General features: G+C 36.0%; 1 protein-coding gene across 4 annotated transcripts in view; it reads right to left on the bottom strand.

The window, feature by feature from the left end:
* Positions 1-1,329: 1,329 nt before the first annotated feature.
* The window catches only part of LOC127873475 (uncharacterized), a 30,273-nt gene continuing 11,102 nt past the window's right edge, over positions 1,330-20,500 (bottom strand). For 3 of the 4 annotated variants that reach the window (XM_052417354.1, XM_052417356.1, XM_052417355.1), the window contains exons 2-8: positions 16,885-17,016; positions 15,549-15,662; positions 13,452-13,533; positions 13,006-13,047; positions 10,905-11,036; positions 10,110-10,184; positions 1,330-8,388 (exon numbers count right to left, since the gene is read on the bottom strand). In XM_052417354.1, coding sequence (XP_052273314.1) covers positions 8,171-8,388; positions 10,110-10,184; positions 10,905-11,036; positions 13,006-13,047; positions 13,452-13,533; positions 15,549-15,662; positions 16,885-16,887 — 666 coding nt within the window. In that variant the 5' untranslated portion in view covers positions 16,888-17,016 and the 3' untranslated portion in view covers positions 1,330-8,170. The remainder of the gene's footprint in view (positions 8,389-10,109; positions 10,185-10,904; positions 11,037-13,005; positions 13,048-13,451; positions 13,534-15,548; positions 15,663-16,884; positions 17,017-20,500) is intronic. The other variant, XM_052417357.1, reaches the window with a different exon arrangement.

Genomic DNA, 20,500 nt, shown 5'->3' with positions numbered 1-20,500 from the left:
TATAGCCATTATATGCATCTTTTCACGATTTAAAAACCTAAAAATTATAGAGCGTTGCAACGCGAAACGATTGAATAATTTGGAGAGTTCTGTTGTTATCGTTTAAATTTGTGAAACTACGAAGATTGCTTATATCAGGTATAGAATACACCTCTCATGTATGCTTGGCAGGATAGCTCATTAGGCTAAAGCGTTTTTTACTACAGGATTCCGGGGGTCACTGGTTCGAGCCCTTGTACGGGCTACTTTTTTTCCATTTTTAAATTTTATTTTTGATTTTTTTTCTGGAGCGTTAAAAATCCAATGTTTACATTCATCAATATAAAGCATCTAATGACAAACTTCAAAACATGTCAAATCTGTGAAAAGGCCCCTTTAAGGCTTCTACGCACATACCGATTTGCAAAAACATTAGCGTTAGCGGACGCTCACACTAAAAATGAACCGTTGAACTAAATTTAGATTCACATCGTACATGTACATGCACGATTTACATGCTGGCGAATTCGACTGTACATACATTTTCGATTTCAGAATTTAATATCTGGCTTATTTTGCATATATCGACACATGTTCTTCTTAACTTTTCTCTCTAAGTTTATGTTCAAATATATGTTTAATAAATTGTTTTTTTTTACACATTTTATGTAAATTAATAAATATTTGAAAAAATCGTATAATCTCGCTTTAAAAATTCTTCATCTTTCACGGCTTCCTTTCATGTCATACGGTTGCTTATTTGATTCATTAATTAGTCGACGTTCCTAAGGCGTGAAAAACCTGTAATAAAGAGTTGCGGCATCGATATTTTGAAATTTAATGACGACAGCCGTCAAAGTTACGTTCTAGAAATTGACTTACACTCATAATTTAAATCGGTTTTTAATTTGATTCTTTAATAAGACGACTTTCCTATGTAAGGAGTGAAAACTGTTTTAATTAGTTGCGGCATCGATATTATGAAATTCAATGACGGCCAAGGTACTTCTCAGAAATGGAGTCACACAAATAATTTAATTGTCGTTCAGACAATGGCTAAATATATGGTTTCATACAAGCAATTTATCAGTTCACTGAAAATGGTTGTCTTTAACTTAGACAATATCCATAGGAAAGGCTATACGTACAGAGCCGTACGGCAAACCTATTGTCTACCCGTACGGGGCCGTGCGGCTAGCCTCTTGTCTAGCCGTACGACTAGCCACTGAAAAATGTATAGTTATTTCATTTTCATTTTACAAATGTCTCTAAAAATATATTTAAATTTTCTCTATCATGGAAGTGTCATTTATTCATACAACACATGACAAATTATAACAACAATATATGTTAAAATTATCTGACCCTTGTCAGACGTTTTATTATGAAACTAATAAATGATATGCATGATTGTCAGATTGTGAAATGCTCAATTCAAGTATTATATAAGAGATAAAAGGTGACGGACCCATGACAAACAAATAATTGGAGATAGTAGTAACAATCCATCATAAGTTGCAGTACGAACTAAATGATTATCATGAAAATAAAAACTGATTTAACAAGCAAATTCGTTGAATTGATATCCCCCGCCATTATACTTCTGGATACAAGTTATGGCTCTGGACACACAAAAAAAGCATTTTTTTCAAATACAAAGGGTCATAACTCCGCTATTATTCAAGGATGTACAATGCCATTTGGCGTGCATCATCCTCTTATCCATATATATATATACTCATACCAAGTTTCAATGAAATCTGCCAAAGCACTTCCAAAATATGGTTCCAGACACAAAAGTGCCGGACGGACAGACGGAAAGACGGACAATGCCAAATTAATATCCCTCCGCTGTTGGCGGGGGATCACAAAAATTAAGAAAAATTAATTACATACACAACAAGATGCGTTTGTGAAACCCAATGTCCCCGTATATAACGTTTGACCTTGAAGGATGACCTTGACCCTTCACCACTCAAAATGTGCAGCTCCATGAGATACACATGCATGTCAAATATAAAATTGCTAGCTTCAATATTGCAGAAGTAACATAACATGAGCAATTTTGACCCATATATTTGACCTTGAAGGATGACCTTGACCTTTCACCACTCAAAATGTGCAGCTCTATGAGATACATATGCATGCCAAATATCAAGTTGCTATCTTCAATAGTGCAAACGTATTCATAAAATAAGCGATTTGGGCCACATATATTTAACCTCTGACCTTGAAGGATGACTTTGACCTTTCAACACTCAAAATTTGCAGCTCCATGAGATACACATGCATGCCAAATTTCAAGTTGCTATCTTCAATATTGCAAAAGTATTAATAAAATAAGCGATTTGGGCCACATATATTTGACCTCTGACCTTGAAGGATGACCTTGACCTTTCAACACTCAAAATGTGCAGCTCAATGAGATACACATGCTTGCAAAATATCAAGTTGCTATCTTCAATATTGCAAAAGTATTCATAAAATGAGCGATTAAGGGCACATATATTTGACCTCTGACCTTGAAGGATGACCTTGACCTTTCACCAATGATAATGTGCAGCTTCAGGAGATGCATTTGCATGCCAAATATCAAGTTGCTACTTTCAATATTGCAAGTTATTGCAAAATGTTAAAGTTGGCATAAACAGACCAACCAACCAATCAACAGACCGACAGAGCAAAAACAACATGTCCCCCACTACTATAGTGGGGGACATAAAAATAGACTGATCCTACAAGCAAACCCCATATTTACACAGAACAATGTCTGAATTGACATAAATTTGGACAAAAAACATGCATTTTCCTGGATTTGAAGCACATACCTTTTGATTGCAAACAACAGTCTTACTTACTAAGACATTTCTGAAAATTACACGTTGCCAGCAAAGTACATTTTTAAATCAGATATGCAATGTCATGTCCTTACCAAATTGTACTAGAGCTGTTTTCACTTCGAGTTTGCAAACAGCCTTAAAATATAAACTAAACACTAGAAAAGAATCTTTAACAAGGGCTGTTTGTAAAACATGCATGCCCCCCATATGGGCTGTCCGTTGTAGTGGCAGCCATTGTGTGAATACGTTTTTTGTCACTGTGACCTTGACCTTTGACCTAGTGACCTGAAAATCAATAGGGGTCATCTGTGAGTCACGATCAATGTACCTATGAAGTGTCATGATCCTAGGCAAAAGCGTTCTTGAGTTATCATCCGAAAATCATTTTACTATTTCGGGTCACCGTGACCTTGACCTTGTGACCTTAAAATCAATAAGGGTCATCTGTGAGCAATGATCAATCTACCTGTGAAGTTTCATGATCCTAGGCATATGCGTTCTTGAGTTATCATCCGAAAACCATTTTACTATTTCGGGTCACCGTGACCTTGACCTTTGACCTAGTGACCTCAAAATCAATAGGGGTCATCTGCGAGTCATGATCAATCTAGCCATGAAGTTTCATGATCCTAGGCGTATGAATTTTTGAGTTATCATCCGGAAACCATTTTACTATTTTGGGTCACCGTGACCTTGACCTTTGACCTCAAAATCAATAGGGGTCATCTGCGAGTCATGATCAATCTACCCATGAAGTTTCATGATCCTAGGCGTATGCTTTCTTGAGTTATCATTCAAAAACCATTTTACTATTTTGGGTCACCGTGACCTTGACCTTTGACCTAGTGACCTCAAAATCAATAGGGGTCATCTGCGAGTCATGATCAATGTACCTATGAAGTTTCATGATCCTAGGCCCAAGCGTTCTTGAGTTATCGTCTGACAACCACCTGGTGGACGGACCGACAGACTGACATACCGACAGACCGACCGACATGAGCAAAGCAATATACCCCCTCTTCTTCGAAGGGGGGCATAATGAGATAAAAGTGCACTTACAAAATCAAAGTCTTTCATTTTGAAAACCAATAGACAGAATTATAACATATAAAAAGTATACAATCTTCAGTACACTGATCAACAAATTAAAACATTTTAAATCATACAATTTGCATAAAATTCAAAGCTTGATATCTCAAAAACTTATCCACAATATTGAAAGAATCTTACAATCTGCATCATAACTAAAGCTCAATATCTTATAAAACTGATTGACTAAACTGCAACATTTTACAAATTATTTAATCTACAAAAAATGAAAAACTTCATATTTCAAAATTCAACCGACAGCATTGACACATATTTAGAATCATACAAAGTTAAAGCTTCAAATGTCAACTTGAAATGAGTCCAAAGTACACGGACTTTAGTGAAACACTGGTAAGGGACTAAAAAGGCAGTTAACAACAAGAGCTGTGTTCGTAAAACACAATCCCCCTTACTGCGCCGCTTTGAAGCCATATATTCGACCTATGACATTGAATTATGACCTTGACCTTTCACCACTCAAAATGTGCAGCTCCATGAGATACACATGCTTGCCAAATATGAAGTTGCTATCTTCAATATTGCAAAAGCATTCATAAAATGAGCGATTTTGGCCACATATATTTGACCTCTGACCTTGACCTTTCAGAAAATTAAAATGTGCAGCTCTATGAGATACATATGCATGCCAAATATCAAGTTGCTATCTTCAATATTGCAAAAGTTATTGCAAATGTTAAAGTTGGCGTAAACAGATCAACCAACCAACCAACCAACAGACAGGACAAAAACAATATGTCCCCCACTACTATAGTGAGGGACATAAAAATAGACTGAACCTTCAAGCAAACCCCAAATTTACATAGAACAATGTCTGAATCGCCATAAATTTGGACAAAAAACATGCATTACCCTGTATTTGAAGCACAGACCTTTTGATTGCAAACAACAGTCTTACTAAGACATTTCAGAAAATTACACGTTGCCAGCAAAGTACATTTTAAAATCAGATATGCAATGTCATGTCCTTACCAAATTGTAATAGAACTGTTTTCACTTCGAGTTTGCAAACAGCCTTAAAATATAAACTAAACACTAGAAAAGAATCTTTCAGGAGATAAAAGTGCACTTACAAAATCAAAGTCTTTCATTTTGAAAACCAATAGACAGAATTAAAGCATAAAAATTATGCAATCTTCATTACACTGATCAACACCATTGAAACATTTTAAAATCATACAATTTGCATAAAACTCAAAGCTTGATATCTCAAAAACTTATCCACAATATTGAAAGATATTAAGAATCTTACAATCTGCATCATATTTAAAGCTCAATATCTTATAAAACTGATTGACGAAACTGCAACATTTTACAAATTATTTAATCTACAAAAAATGTAAAACTTCATATTGCAAAATTCAACTGACAGCATTGACACATATTTAGAATCATACAAAGTTAAAGCTTCAAATGTCAACGTGAAATACACATCCAAGATATCATTTAAACTAATATACTGACAAAGTTTCAAGAAGATTCATAAGTCCATATAAGGAAAAATGCCCCGCCCACTGGTGGCCATGTTTTTCTTAGCAACTGGAACCAATTTCAAACTTGTCCAAATATCATTGGGACAAATCTTCTGACAAAGTGTCATGATGATCGTACAATAAATATGGCTTCTAGAGTTTTAACAGGGTTTTACTTTAGCCATATAAGGAAAAATGCCACGCCCCTTAGTGGCCATGTTTTTTCACCAACTAGAACCATTTTTGAACTCATCCAAGATATCATTTGGACAAATCATCTGACCAAGTTTCATAATAATCGGAAAATAAATGTGGCCTACAGAGTGTTAACAATGTTTTAGTAAAGCATGATACATAACCATATTAGGAAAAATGCCCCGCCCCCTGGTGGCCATGTTTTTTAAGCAAACAAAACTATTTTTGAACTAATCCAAGATATCATTAGGACAAATCTTCTGACCAAGTTTCATGAAGATAAGAAAATAAATGTGGCCTATAGAGTGTTAACAAAGTTTTACTATAGCCATATAAGGTAAAATGCCCCACCCCCTGGCGGACATGTTTTTCAACCAACCAGCATCATTTTTTAACTTGTCTACGATATTTTTTGGGATGAATATTCTGACCAAGTTTCATGAAGATCGGAAAATAAATGTGGCCTCAAGAGTGTTAACAAGATTTTACAATAGCCATTTTTATAAGGAAAAATGCCCCGCCCCTTGGCAGCCATGTTTTTCAAGCAAACATAACCATTTTCAAACCCATCCAAGATATTAATGAGACAAATATTCTGACCAAATTTCATGAAGATTGGACAATAAATGTGGCCTCTAGAGTGTTCACAACGTTTTACTATAGCCATATATAGCCATATAAGGAAAAATGCCCCGCCCTTTGGCAGCCATGTTTTTCAAGCAAACGTAACCATTTTCAGCTCGTCTAAGATATCATTGAGACCAAACTTCTGACCAAATTTCATGAAGAATGGACAATAAATGTGGCCTCTAGAGTGTTAGCAATGTTTAACTAAAGACATAAGGAAAACTCCCCCGCCCCTTGGCGGCCATGTTTTTTCACTGATCTGGACCATTTTCGAACTCGTCCAAAATATAAATAAAACCAATGTTTTGACCAAGTTTCATGATGATTAGGCAAACATTTTGACTTCTAAAGTGTTCACAAGGTTTCTCTATAGCCATATAAGGAAAACTGCCCCGCCCCTGGCGGCCATGTTTTTCAACGGACCGGAACCAATTTTTAACTCAACCAAAATATCACTTAGACAAACATTTTGACAAAGTTACATGAAGATTGGACTTCTACAGTGTTCACAAGTTTTTTTGTTTTTTTTTTGACCTAGTGACCTAATTTTTGACCCAGCATGACCCAGTTTCGAACTCAGTCGAGGTATCAATGTGACAAATGTTCTGCAAAATTTCATGAAGATCAGACAATAAATGTGGCATCTAGAGTGTTCACAAGGCAAAATGTTGACGACATACAACGCACAACGGACAAAAGGCAATCACAAAAGCTCACCATGAGCATGTTGCACTCAGGTGAGCTCAAAAGTTATGGCCAATTTTAAAGTTTTCAGACGGACGGACAGAAGCAATATATTTAACATTTAACCTTGAAGGATTACCTTGACCTTCACTTTTCACCACTCAATATGTGCAGCTTCACAAGATGCACATGCATGCCAACTGGAGCTTTGTCACAGACGTGACATATACCCCCACATAACGCATTGACACAGACTATTTTGTATGCTGTCTTCACAAAACAAGATAATACAATTTATGGCGATTTTTTAAGAATCATTATGCCATTATCATTTATAGCCATTTTGACCTTTGAACTCTTGAATTGTTTCACATGACAAGCCTTCCAATGACTTTGAACAAAATTGATGTACAGAGTCATTTTAAAATCTTACAATGAATGACATATTTATGGCCCAGACAAGATAATTTATTGCCATTTTTGACCTTTGAACTAAAACTACGAACTTGAGTTTGAAGATATCGACGTAATTCTTTCGCGCGACACACTGTCAAATGATGGTGAACAAAAGAGCCAACGATTTTAAAATCGCACAATAAACAACATAGTTATTGCCCAGACAAGCTCAATTATGGCCATTTTTTACCTTTAAACTCAAATTGTGCCCTTGTTCTTGGAAATATCGACGTAATTCTTTCGCCCGACACACTGTTCAATGATGGTGAACAAATGTGCCAAATGATTTTAAAATCTCACAATAAAAAACAAAGCTATGGCCCGGCCAAGCATTTGACCTTTGAACTCCCAAGTGTGACCTTGACCTTTGAGATATTGACGTAATTTTTTTTAACACGACACACCGTTCCATGATGGTGAACAAATGTACCGAGTCATTTAAAAATGTAACGATAAATAACATAGCTATGGTCCGTACAAACTTACAGTTTAAAACATACTAAGTGACCCCATGACCTAGTTTTTGACCTGGCATGACCCATATTCAAACTTGACCTAGACATTATCTACATACAACTACTGACCAAGTTTGGTGAAGATCGGATGAAATATCGGGACAGACCGACAAACGTGACTCCTATATAGCCCCCATTACCAATTGTAATAGGGGTATAAATATCAAGTTGCTATGTTCAATATTGAAAAAGTTATGGCCATTTAAGTTTTCGGCCAGATGGACAGACTGACTGACTGACGGACAGTTCAACTGCTATATGCCACCCTACCAGGGGCATAAACATATTCCACAATTCAACAATTCTTTTTCCATTTTTGTTTTTCCATAATAATGTTATGGACCCTTGCCCTTATCTGGGCCACTGTTCTTCCGGTAAGTATTTTTAGGGACCCCATTATTTTTGAGCCAGATGGCATTTTTTTTTCTCTTAATTCATCTCTAAAAAAGTTCATGAAACATATGTTCTCTTCGCTGGCCCACTTTCGTTTCATTCCTTTTCTTGTCCCTGTCCCTAAAACAAGAATAGATATAAAAAATAAAATAGCAATGAGTATCATGTCAGTGTTTTCTTCAGTTTTGGGGGAAAGGGGTCGGGTCCCCTGAGAGGGGGATAATTCACGTGTAAAAGGGGAAATTTCAATGCTAAGCAAGTAACATACAAAATCAAGTTGTAACACCATAATTCACCATACACAGAGAGAAAAACATTATTCCAACTTTTTTTGTCATCAACATGTTATGTTTATGTTCAAAGATCAACATTTTTTGGCTTTTCTGTGAATTATTTAAACGAGGATTTAAAATTGAACTACACTTCCAAGAGGGGAAATTTTCAAATATTTTTGGGAAAAATATACACTCTAAGCAGCAAACTCATTTGTTCAGTGACTGTAAGCCCTTTATTTTGTTGACTTTTCTACTGAATTGATCCTTGCACACAAAGTATCAACATAACAAGTCAGTGTTCTGCCGTGGATGCGCCCTTGTGTTATTGTCGCAAAAAACAAATATTTGTCCCCACCCGTTTTCTGTATATGGGTCCGCGGGCGCACATGAATTAGAAATAAAAACTAATCGATTCAATTTGTAAGTCGGTAAAGTAATCGAGTGAATGTGTAACCAGAACAAACTATTTCATTGGACATGACGTCATTTCGCAGCCAATGGTTAATTTATTTAATATTAACACTCTATTTCATTGGTAAGTTAAGATTATAACAACCAATCAGATATCAAGGAAATTTCCGAACCTATCAAAATGGCTTAAAGTGACAGGCCAAAGAAAACAAAATCCATTTATTTTTTTTCCTCCGGCAAGTAAAATTAGAAAATATGACAATAATATTAACAACCCAACAGAGTCTTCCCAAGTCCCAACATCGTTTAGCAATTACGAAAAAAGTCTGCCCCTAAACGTACATTCCAAGAAAATTGGCTTCAAAAATGTCCTTGGTCACTGTTTGACAACAACAAAATGACATGCAGATTGTGCATAAAGCAAAAAAGAAAACGCCTTTACTATCGGTATTTCTAATTATCGAACAAGTACTTTGACATGCGGAGTCCAATGACCATAAATCTGTTCAAAGTTTTGTAAATATGTTGACAACTGTTTGACAGTGTTAAAAAGTTTTTTGAATGTTCCAGTTTTAATAACAATGTTACAACCTGACTGTAAGAAGTTTAAGCACGTTTAAAAGTTCAAGTTAAAGGTTATTAGTTTCCACACATTTAATTCTGCTACAAAAATATTTCTGTGTCCCCATATTTTTTCTTTTTGTCCCCACTTTTGTAATCCTAAAGGGTCCCCAACAGTAAAATTTCACGGCAGAACACTGCAAGTGATACAATGATTGAATATTGTAGAGCAAGGTTTTCCTGATAAAAATGCACAAAACCTGAACATGTTCGGAGGTAAAATGAACTAACTGAAACTGTTTTAACACCAGTTTAAAACAATTTTTCACACATATAAGAACTGACAGTTCGCAGAACTATCATTTCTTGGAAGAACAAGTACTAAACATTAACTTTCATAGCAAACTGCCTACTTTGTACTTTACAAGGACTTTTACAAGCACATTGTTGTAACCCTGTAGATCACAGAGGAGGTCGTCTAGAGCATCACACTTGACTTGGACTACTCATTTACTTTAATACAGTCATGACATAAGACTCTGTCACATAATGATAGAAAATGCAGAGAAACCCGTCTTCAAATTTAGTTCATACCTTGAGGATTTGGCTGCCTCATTTCATCATGGGTCAGACTGGCTGGCCCTTCACTGTCAGCAGTTGACATGGACTCTGAAAGAACCAAAGTGAAACCTGTAGATTGCATATGATCAGCACAGTCAACACTGGCATGTTGTATCATGAGAGGCTCTGACTCCTGTACAGATTCTAGACTGTGGGTGTCTTCAACAGTTGCCTCAATGACTGTAAACATATAATGTCAACAGTGGGGTCTTGTATGTCTATTATCCATTGGTGGATCTTGCTGAAATCTATAGAAAACATGCATGCCCCCCATATGGGCTGTCCGTTGTAGTGGCAGCCATTGTGTGAATACGTTTTTTGTCACTGTGACCTTGACCTTTGACCTAGTGACCTGATAATCAATAGGGGTCATCTGCAAGTCACGATCAATGTACCTATGAAGTGTCATGATCCTAGGCAAAAGCGTTCTTGAGTTATCATCGGAAAATCATTTTACTATTTCGGGTTACCGTGACCTTGACCTTTTGACCTCAAAATCAATAGGGGTCATCTGCAAGTCATGATCAATGTACCTATGAAGTTTCATGATCCTAGGCCCAAGCGTTCTTGAGTAATCGTATGACAACCACCTGGTTGACAGACGGACCGATCGACATGAGCAAAGCAATATACCCCCTCTTCTTCGAAGGGTGGCATAAATATATATTGGCTTGGACAACAGAAAATTGTACTAGAATATATAGTCTACAGTTGGGTCATGTCTTTATCATCAATAGATGGGCCTTTATTATATGACAACAGAAATACCATGGGTCAGACTGGCTGGCTCTTCACTTGGCTCCCTCCTATCATGGGTCAGACTGGCTGGCTCTTCACTTGGCTCCCTCCTATCATTGGTCAGACTGCCTGGCTCTTCACTGTCAGCAGTTGACATGGACTCTGAAAGAACCAAAGTGAAACCTGTAGATTGCATATGATCAGCACAGTCAACACTGGCATGTTGTATCATGAGAGGCTCTGACTCCTGTATAGATTCTAGACTGTGGGTGTCTTCAACAGTTGCCTCAATGCCTGTAAACATATAATGTCAACAGTGGGGTCTTGTATGTCTATTATCCATTGGTGGGTCTTGCTGAAATCTATAGAAAACATGCATGCCCCCCATATGGGCTGTCCGTTGTAGTGGCAGCCGTTGTGTGAATACGTTTTTTGTCACTGTGACCTTGACCTTTGACCTAGTGACCTGAAAATCAATAGGGGTCATCTGCGAGTCACGATCAATGTACTTATGAAGTGTCATGATCCTAGGCAAAAGCGTTCTTGAGTTATCATCCGAAAATCATTTTACTATTTCGGGTCACCGTGACCTTGACCTTTGACCTTGTGACCTCAAAATCAATAGGGGTCATCTGCGAGTCATGATCAATCTACCTATGAAGTTTCATGATCCTAGGCATATGCTTTCTTGAGTTATCATCCGAAAACCATTTTAATATTTCGGGTCACCGTGACCTTGACCTTTGACCTAGTGACCTCAAAATCAATAGGGGTCATCTGCGAGTAATGATCAATCTACCCATGAAGTTTATGATCCTAGCCGTATGCGTTCTTGAGTTATCATCCGGAAACCATTTTACTATTTCGGGTCACCGTGACCTTGACCTTTGACCTCAAAATCTATAGGGGTCATCTGCAAGTAATGATCAATCTACCCATGAAGTTTCATGATCCTAGGCGTATGCGTTCTTGAGTTATCATCCAGAAACCATTTTACTATTTCGGGTCACTGTGACCTTGACCTTTGACCTAGTGACCTCAAAATCAATAGGGGTCATCTGCGAGTCATGATCAATCTACCTATGAAGTTTCATGATCCTAGGCATATGCTTTCTTGAGTTATCATCCGAAAACCATTTTAATATTTCGGGTCACCGTGACCTTGACCTTTGACCTAGTGACCTAAAAATCAATAGGGGTCATCTGCGAGTAATGATCAATCTACCCATGAAGTTTCATGATCCTAGTCGTATGCGTTTTTGAGTTATCATCCGGAAACCATTTTACTATTTTGGGTCACCGTGACCTTGACCTTTGACCTCAAAATCTATAGGGGTCATCTGCGAGTCATGATCAATCTACCCATGAAGTTTCATGATCCTAGGCGTATGCGTTCTTGAGTTATCATCCAGAAACCATTTTACTATTTCGGGTCACTGTGACCTTGACCTTTGACCTAGTGACCTCAAAATCAATAGGGGTCATCTGCAAGTCATGATCAATGTACCTATGAAGTTTCATGATCCTAACCCAAAGCGTTCTTGAGTTATCATCCGGAAACCACCTGGTTCACGAACCGACCGACAGACCGACCGACATGTGCAAAGCAAAATACCCCCTCTTCTTCGAAGGGTGGCATAAATATATATTGGCTTGGACAACAGAAAATTGTACTAGAATATATAGTCTACAGTTGGGTCATGTCTTTATCATCAATAGGTGGGCCTTTATTATATGATAATAGAAATACCAAAGGAAATGTTTTGTTTTCCAAAAGCACTTCTAAAAGTGTTTTTTTATGCTTTTCGGTATAAGGTATGAGATGTACACAAAATAACAACACACATATCCCCCACTAAAATATGTTATAAGACCTGCTTACAATTTAAATCAGAAAATCTTCATACTTGCAAGTAAGTTATTTATCCTTTAAATCATTAAAATAACTCAGAAACAGAAATGTCTAATTGAGCATATAAACTATTTCATAAGGTGTCCAAATCTAAAGGTATTCCTATACTTCCTTTTTTTTTTAATGGGCTACCATAACAATGACTCTGTTATGGACCACTTTCATAATACAAATGAACAGTGGCCAATGATCTATCATGGGTATAAATAACTATTTTACCTTCTTGATGGCCATCTTCGTCTTCAATTGGAAGAGGTAAATCTGTAAAAAATGATTTTTTATTTTAGAAATAACTATTTAGAAAAAAATAACCAGAAGTCACTCTTGATACGACAGTAAATATTTTCAATACTTCAAGGTTGTTAAAAAGTATTTTGTTGCATTAGCATTTCTTTAAGAGGATAAACAATTTTCAAGGCACATAAAATAGGTTTGCCTATTTTTACCACGTAAATTTTAGACTTATTGAATTAACGTGGCCAAAACAAGGGCCCCGCCTTTCAAACAATGTTTTACATCGTTTGTCTGTTCTCAAGCGCTCTGTTTTGTTCTGAAGAATGATCATTCAGTCGAATTTACTGACAGCCATAGGAGAGAAAGTAACAAAAATTCTCCATCCCAATTCAGTAAAATGAATTATATTAATAAAATTCTTATAATCAAACCTTCTACTACTATGTCCTTCATCTGCCTTCCCTTCCACTCATTGACTTTACCATTTTCAACAGCATACAACATCAGGGCAACCTATAAAATTTCAAGAAGACCATAATATTCCAGTGTCAACAATACTTCCATCATAACAACAGTAGCAATCCATAGTTCCCTGACCTCACTTTTTATTTCAATATCAATATAATTGAACACAAACGTTGCCATATGCTATTTTGTTGACAGCTTGTGAAAGTCTGCACAGTACCATATTTGTAAATTACACAGCCCTACAAATAATATAATCTCAATTATCTGCCACAACACTTAAAGAAACTAGAGCTTTGTCACAGACGTGACCTATACCCCCACGTGCCCCATCCACACAAGAGAATCTAATTAATGGCTATTTTTAAGAATTATTATGCCATTATCATTTATGGCCATTTTGACCTTTGAACTTAAAGCATGACCTTGACCTTGGAGATATCGACATTATTCTTTCCTGCCACACACCATCCATAACGGTGAACACATGATTTTAAAATCTCACAATGAACAACATAGTTATGGCCCAGACAAACTCATTCATGGCCTTCTTTTACCTTTGAACAAAGTGTGACCTTGACCTTCGAGATATTGACGTAACTCTTTCACGTGACACACAAGTCATATGACGGTGAACAAATGTGCCAATGATTTTTAAATCTCACAATGAACTACATAGTTATGGCCCAGAAAAGCTCATTTATGGCCATTTTTGACATTTGAACTCAAAGTGTGACCTTGACCTTGGAGATATCGACGTAATTCTTTCGCACAACACACCTTCCAATGATGGTGAAATGTTCCAACTGATTTTAAAATCTCAAAAGAACAACACAGTTATTGCCCGGACAAGATGAAATTCTTTGCGCGACACACCCTCCAATGATGGTTAACAAATGTTCCAAATGATTTTAAAATCTCACAATGAATGACAAAAGTTATGGCCCGGACAAGCATTTTACCCTTGAACTCCAAAAGTGACCTTGACCTAAGTTCTTGGAGATATCGACGCAATTCTTTCGCGCAACACACGGTCCCATGATGGTGAACAAATCAAAACCAAGTCAATTAAAAATCTAACAATAAATGAAATAGTTATGGTCCAGACAAACTTTGTGTTTAAAAGCACTAAGTGACCTTGTGACCTAGTTTTTTTACCAGGCATGACCCATATTCAAACTTGACCTAGACATCATCTAGATACAACTTGTGACCAAGTTTGGTGAAGATCGGATGAAATTTCGGGACAGACCGACAAAGTGACTTTTATATAGCCCCCATTACACATAGGTAAGTGGGTATAATTACGCTTTATATTAATGCTAGCTTGTGTGATGTACATGCCTTTAGATATTGCATTTATTGATACCATTTCGGTAAAAGAACTTAATTAATGAAAAGCTGGTCAGTGACCAAAATTCCCATTGAATAAATGAAGAAAAGCCACAATAATATAAAATAGTCAACAATGGCAACAAATTAGCAGACAACACTAAACAGTATGACAATGAGGGCTAAATAGACAAAACAACAATAACATGAACTGGAGAGTTTACACCTTGGCATGGACATTGGTTGTAGCACAAAACACACTCACAACAAGAGATGTGTTTGTAAGAAACACAATGCCCCTACTGTGCCGCTTTTTTTTATTTGACCTTTGACCTTGAAGGATGACATTGACCTTTCACCACTCAAAATGTGCAGGTCCATGAGATACGCATGTAATCCAAATATCAAGTTGCTGTTTTCAATATTTCAAAAGTTATGATCAAACGTTTAAGTTTTGGTAAAAGTTTTGGACACACACACACACCTTGACACGCACACACATACAAAGAAAGACAAGCCAAAAACAATATACCCCCGTTCATTCGATCCAGGGGGGCATAAAAAGCCATTAATGCAAAGCATACTAGTCAAAGTCAACATCAGATATGGTCTTACTGTGGCTGCCTGTTAAATTATTCTTTCTTTTAGCCCTCTTAGTTACAATATAGCATTTAGTTTTTCAAATATCTGTGTATGGAAAATTTAAAGATTTTTATTAATGAAATATATACCTTTGAGAGTTCCATGGTACTGGAAGACAACTGATAATATTCCTTGTGGGTCTTCACATCATGTCCCAGATGCTTTGCAAGCAATTTTAGTTCACCATGAGTCATGTCAAGAATCTATAAAGCATGTTAATTCTTGATTATATTCACAAATATGCAGTCATCATTCCAGTTTGCTGCCAATTTAACAATTTGTTTTGCATCTTCTACAGAAAAGATGTACACAAGAAAGCTTTTATCTGTATAGTTGTAGTCATTATGGTGCTCCAAATTCTTGTAATCACACCATGCATTTACAGAGTCAAAAATTTTGTAATGTTTAATTCTGAAAAAGCCAACACATGGTTTGGTATTTACATGATCCGCCATTTTGAAAATAGCTACTTCCTGTATATATGCCAAAATTTATGTTAAATATAACAATTGGGTCTAACAATTTAAAATCAATTATTGGGTTCTCACAGATAACCATTTTCTGTCATACAAAAGCTGCCAAAATCAAAGGTCTCCATAAAAGTTTTTATTATAATTTATTCACAAATTGATGGCAAGCAAATTCAACATAATTACTTATTTCTGTATAAAAGCCGAAGTATACATGTATGTATGTATGCCATTAAACTGGAAGAGAATGTAGTATAATTGCTGAAAGTCTAAATAAATATTGTGCCATAATAAAGAAACCTTCAGGTCACAATATCTCATCTGTACAGGGATATGAAACAAAGACCATAATTCTTAAATGGCTTAAGCAATCCCATATTTGCACAACTAGACTTTAGAAGTAATTGTGAACGATTGTACCAGTTTGTAAAATAAAAAATAAGTACTGAATAATAAATAGAAAGTTCAATATTGAACCTTGAATGTTTCAAGAAATGATTTTTTATTTGACAAGGATAACACATTTGCATACATTTAATATGGCCATATTCGAACCAAAGCAAATACATGCATATAAAACAACACAACAATTTCTTGATTTAACAGCAAAGTTTAATATAAAATAACAAATCTATGTATCAAAGACTAAAGTAAACAAAAGGACTGCAATGGTCGCTCAAGGTATATTGACAGCAAGTAAGAAATGCTGAACCAATGATTGGCAAATCGCCATGACAAAGTAACCTTGGAACTTTTGAAGAATGTCTTATATGGTACCTGACAATATTTCTTACAATACTTCTTATACATGTATGAGACTCAACAGTATTTCTTATATGGGACCCAACAATATTACTTATATGAGACCCGAAAATTAGTGTAAACATGTTTATTTCTTATATGGGACCCTACGATGTTTATTACTTGTAAGAGGCCCAACAGATAACAGAAATACCATGGGTCAGACTGGCTGGCTCTTCACTTGGCTCCCTCCTATCGTGGGTCAGACTGGCTGGCTCTTCACTTGGCTCCTTCCTATCATGGGTCAGACTGCCTGGCTCTTCACTGTCAGCAGTTGACATGGACTCTGAAAGAACCAAAGTGAAACCTGTAGATTGCATATGATCAGCACAGTCAACACTGGCATGTTGTATCATGAGAGGCTCTGACTCCTGTATAGATTCTAGACTGTGGGTGTCTTCAACAGTTGCCTTAATGACTGTAAACATATAATGTCAACAGTGGGGTCTTGTATGTCTATTATCCATTGGTGGGTCTTGCTGAAATCTATAGAAAATATATATTGGCTTGGATAACAGAAGGTTTTGCTATTATGTTTACGTGACATGGTTTAGAAAAAAAGGCCATATGAATGTGACAAAAATAAATTGAGTTTTTAAAATGTTCTTAAAGTTCGTTCTTTTCCTATTCAGATAATGTACACGTTTTATATGATCAAATGAAAACTTGTTCAAACCTATAATTTTCAAGAGATGCTGTGTGAACTCTAAAAATGTTTTTATATCAATGCAACTATTTTGACGATATAATTTTGCAAGAAGTTTTGTCTGTTGTTTATTACTATACATGTAATATGGCCAATTTGTATTGTTACACGTTCTAAAATAAATGAATTAGCATAGTGATTAAATTTGTGTGATGTTTGTCTAAAATAATTTTTAAACGTCGAAAAATAATGCATATCTTCACAACGTCATTTCTCCGTTATTTGACGTTCACACAAAAGGGGCCTTTTTCAGAAACGCGCCACATATATATAAATATATAGTCAACAGTTGGGCCTTGATATTATTATCCATTGGTGGGTCTTACTGAAATCTACAGAAAAGTATATTGGACATTACAACTGAAGTTTTGCTGTTATGTATATCATAAGTTATAGTTTTTTGTTTACAGTGTATATTGGTTCCTCTACCCAAACAGTGCACGTATGACCAAGAAAAATTTGACGAGGAGTAATATGTGCACTGGAGGGGTAGAGGAACCCATATACACTGTGACAAAAACTTATAAACAATTTTATAATACTTCAAATTCTTTAAAACAGCCAAAAAATCCTTCATTTAACGGACAAATATCCCTTTTTGCCATTCAAGATGTTAAAGACAATATCCACATGCCGCAACCCTTAATATGATGAGTAATAGAAGGGTGTCGTTTTTACGTACATATTATACGTGTATAAAAATGTATAACAACGGCAAATGCATTTCTGCAAAATATTTGAATGTCTGTGAACATGCCATAATTAGCTTTATGTTGTATTGTGTCATTGTATTCGTTGTGGATTCAGGGCTTTTTTTCCTTCTTTGCGATTGGCCATGGACGGACATTTCACAATTTTGACACGGCCAATTCACAATCCTTTCATGTCCGTGAATATTTACAAAAACGGCCGTTTTAAATCGTGAAAAACGGACTGTTCGTGCTCAAAACTGTAAAAAGAAGAAGAAGAAGATGTTTAAAGAAAAAGTTAACGCACGCACGGACACACGACGGACACAGGACCATGACATAAGCCCCGCTGGCCAGATGGAGCTAAAAATAAATATATATTTTTTTTTAGGTGGAATTTTTTTGACCAGAAAGGGGAAACAAACAGCCTAGTTCGGCGTCTGTTATAGAAGGTAAAAAACCCGTTTCTAAAATGGGACCCAGCAATACTTCTTATAGGACCCAACAATATTTCTTATATGGTACCTGACAATATTTCTTACAATGCTTATTATACATGGGACCCAACAATGTTTCGTATATGGCACCCAACAATACTTCTAATATAGGACCCAACAATATTTCTTATATGGTACCTGACAATATTTCTTACAATACTTCTTATATGGGACTCAACAGTATTTCTTATATGGGACCCAACAATATTACTTACATGAGACCCGAAAATTAGTGTAAACATGTTTATTTCTTATATGGGACCCTACTATGTTTATTACTTGTAAGAGGCCCAACAATTCTTATTACATGTATTTAGGCAGAAATATTGCAATAATAAACATTGTAAACAACCTAATAAATAAATATTCTGCCCATTGGGAATTGGCAAAAATGACTTCGCAAACTGGAAATCTGAAATTGGAAATTCTGCAATCTGGTACAAAGATGGCGAAGATCACAGCTTAATTGCTTTATTCGTCCATTTAACAGATTTTAATGGCATAGAGGTTAAACGACTTTCGACAGCTCATTGGTGTTAATCTGTTGTGTAATGTCAATAAAGGTGTGAAAAACTCGCAAGTCATGTTTATAACATGTATTCCCTATCAGAGCAGTATGTGTAAGAAAAATAAATGAAATAATCCAGGCAATTTATTTCATGCTTATGCAGTGCAACTGTTAACAGATATTCACTTTCATTTTAACCCATTATCAGAAAGTACCACTCAAAATGTGCAGCTCCATGAAAAACACATACATGCCAAATATGAAGTAGCTTTCTTCAATATAGCAAAAGTGATTGAAAAATGTTAAAGTTGGCAGAAACAGACCAACAGGGGAAAATCCAAATGTCCCCCACTATAGTGAATGGGAACATAAAAAATAAAATGGGCTGGGTGGTGGTGGGGGGGGAGGGGGGTATAGTGTAAGGGTGTGGTGGTCATTTATAAGGTGGGGGGAGTCTATTGTGGTATGTCAGTTAAGAGTTGTTTTGTCAAATTATCAGTCAAATCTAATCATAAATAAAGAAGTTATGGCAATTTTAGCAAAATTAAATAATTTGACCTTGAGAGTCAAGGTCATTCAAAGGTCAAGGTAAAATTCAACTTGCCAGGTACAGTACCCTCATGATAGCATGAAAGTATTTGAAGTTTAGAATCAATAACCTTGATACATTAGAAGTAAAATGGATCTAAACACAAAATTCACATAACCAAATCTTCAATTTTCTAAGTATGAAGGGCCCATAATTCCGTCAGAATGCCAGTCAGAGTTGCATGACTTTGCCTGCACAGTCCCCTTATGATAGTTAATAAGTGTTGCAAGTATGAAAGCAATAGCTTTGATACTTACGGAATAAAGTGGACCTAAACACAAAACTTAACCAAATTTTCAATTTTCTAAGTATAAAAAGGGCACATAATTCTGTCAAAATGCACGCCAGAGTTATCTAACTTTGCCTGCCCAGTCCCCTCTTGATAGTTAGTAAGTGTACCAAGTTTGAATGCAAAAGCATTGATACTTAATGAGAAAAGTGGACCTAAATCAGGGGGTTTTCAGCACTGTCTGCGCCTCCGGAAAACGGAGGCACTCCCAAAGCAAACGGACCCGATCCCAAACCAAAATATTAAAAAAAAGTCCCAACTTCCAAAAAAAAAATTTTTTTTTTCTTTAAAGAATGAAGTGTCTTATAACTTGTGTGACTAACCAGTGTTTGTTTTGGTAAAAAATATCTGCTATAAGGTTTTGACTGTTCAGTTCTTATCTCAGAGTGTAACTGTAACTAATAAACAAAAATGCAGTACTTGAATAAACGTTGAACACGCCCAATATTGCATCTGTTTATATAAAGAAGACAAAATAACAAATAAAAACAA

The sequence above is a fragment of the Dreissena polymorpha genome, chromosome 3 (genome assembly GCF_020536995.1).
Source record: "Dreissena polymorpha isolate Duluth1 chromosome 3, UMN_Dpol_1.0, whole genome shotgun sequence".
Classification (NCBI taxonomy): Eukaryota; Metazoa; Mollusca; class Bivalvia; order Myida; family Dreissenidae; genus Dreissena; species Dreissena polymorpha.
Note: the sequence above shows the minus strand (reverse complement) of the source record. Positions and strands in the feature narration are given on the sequence as shown.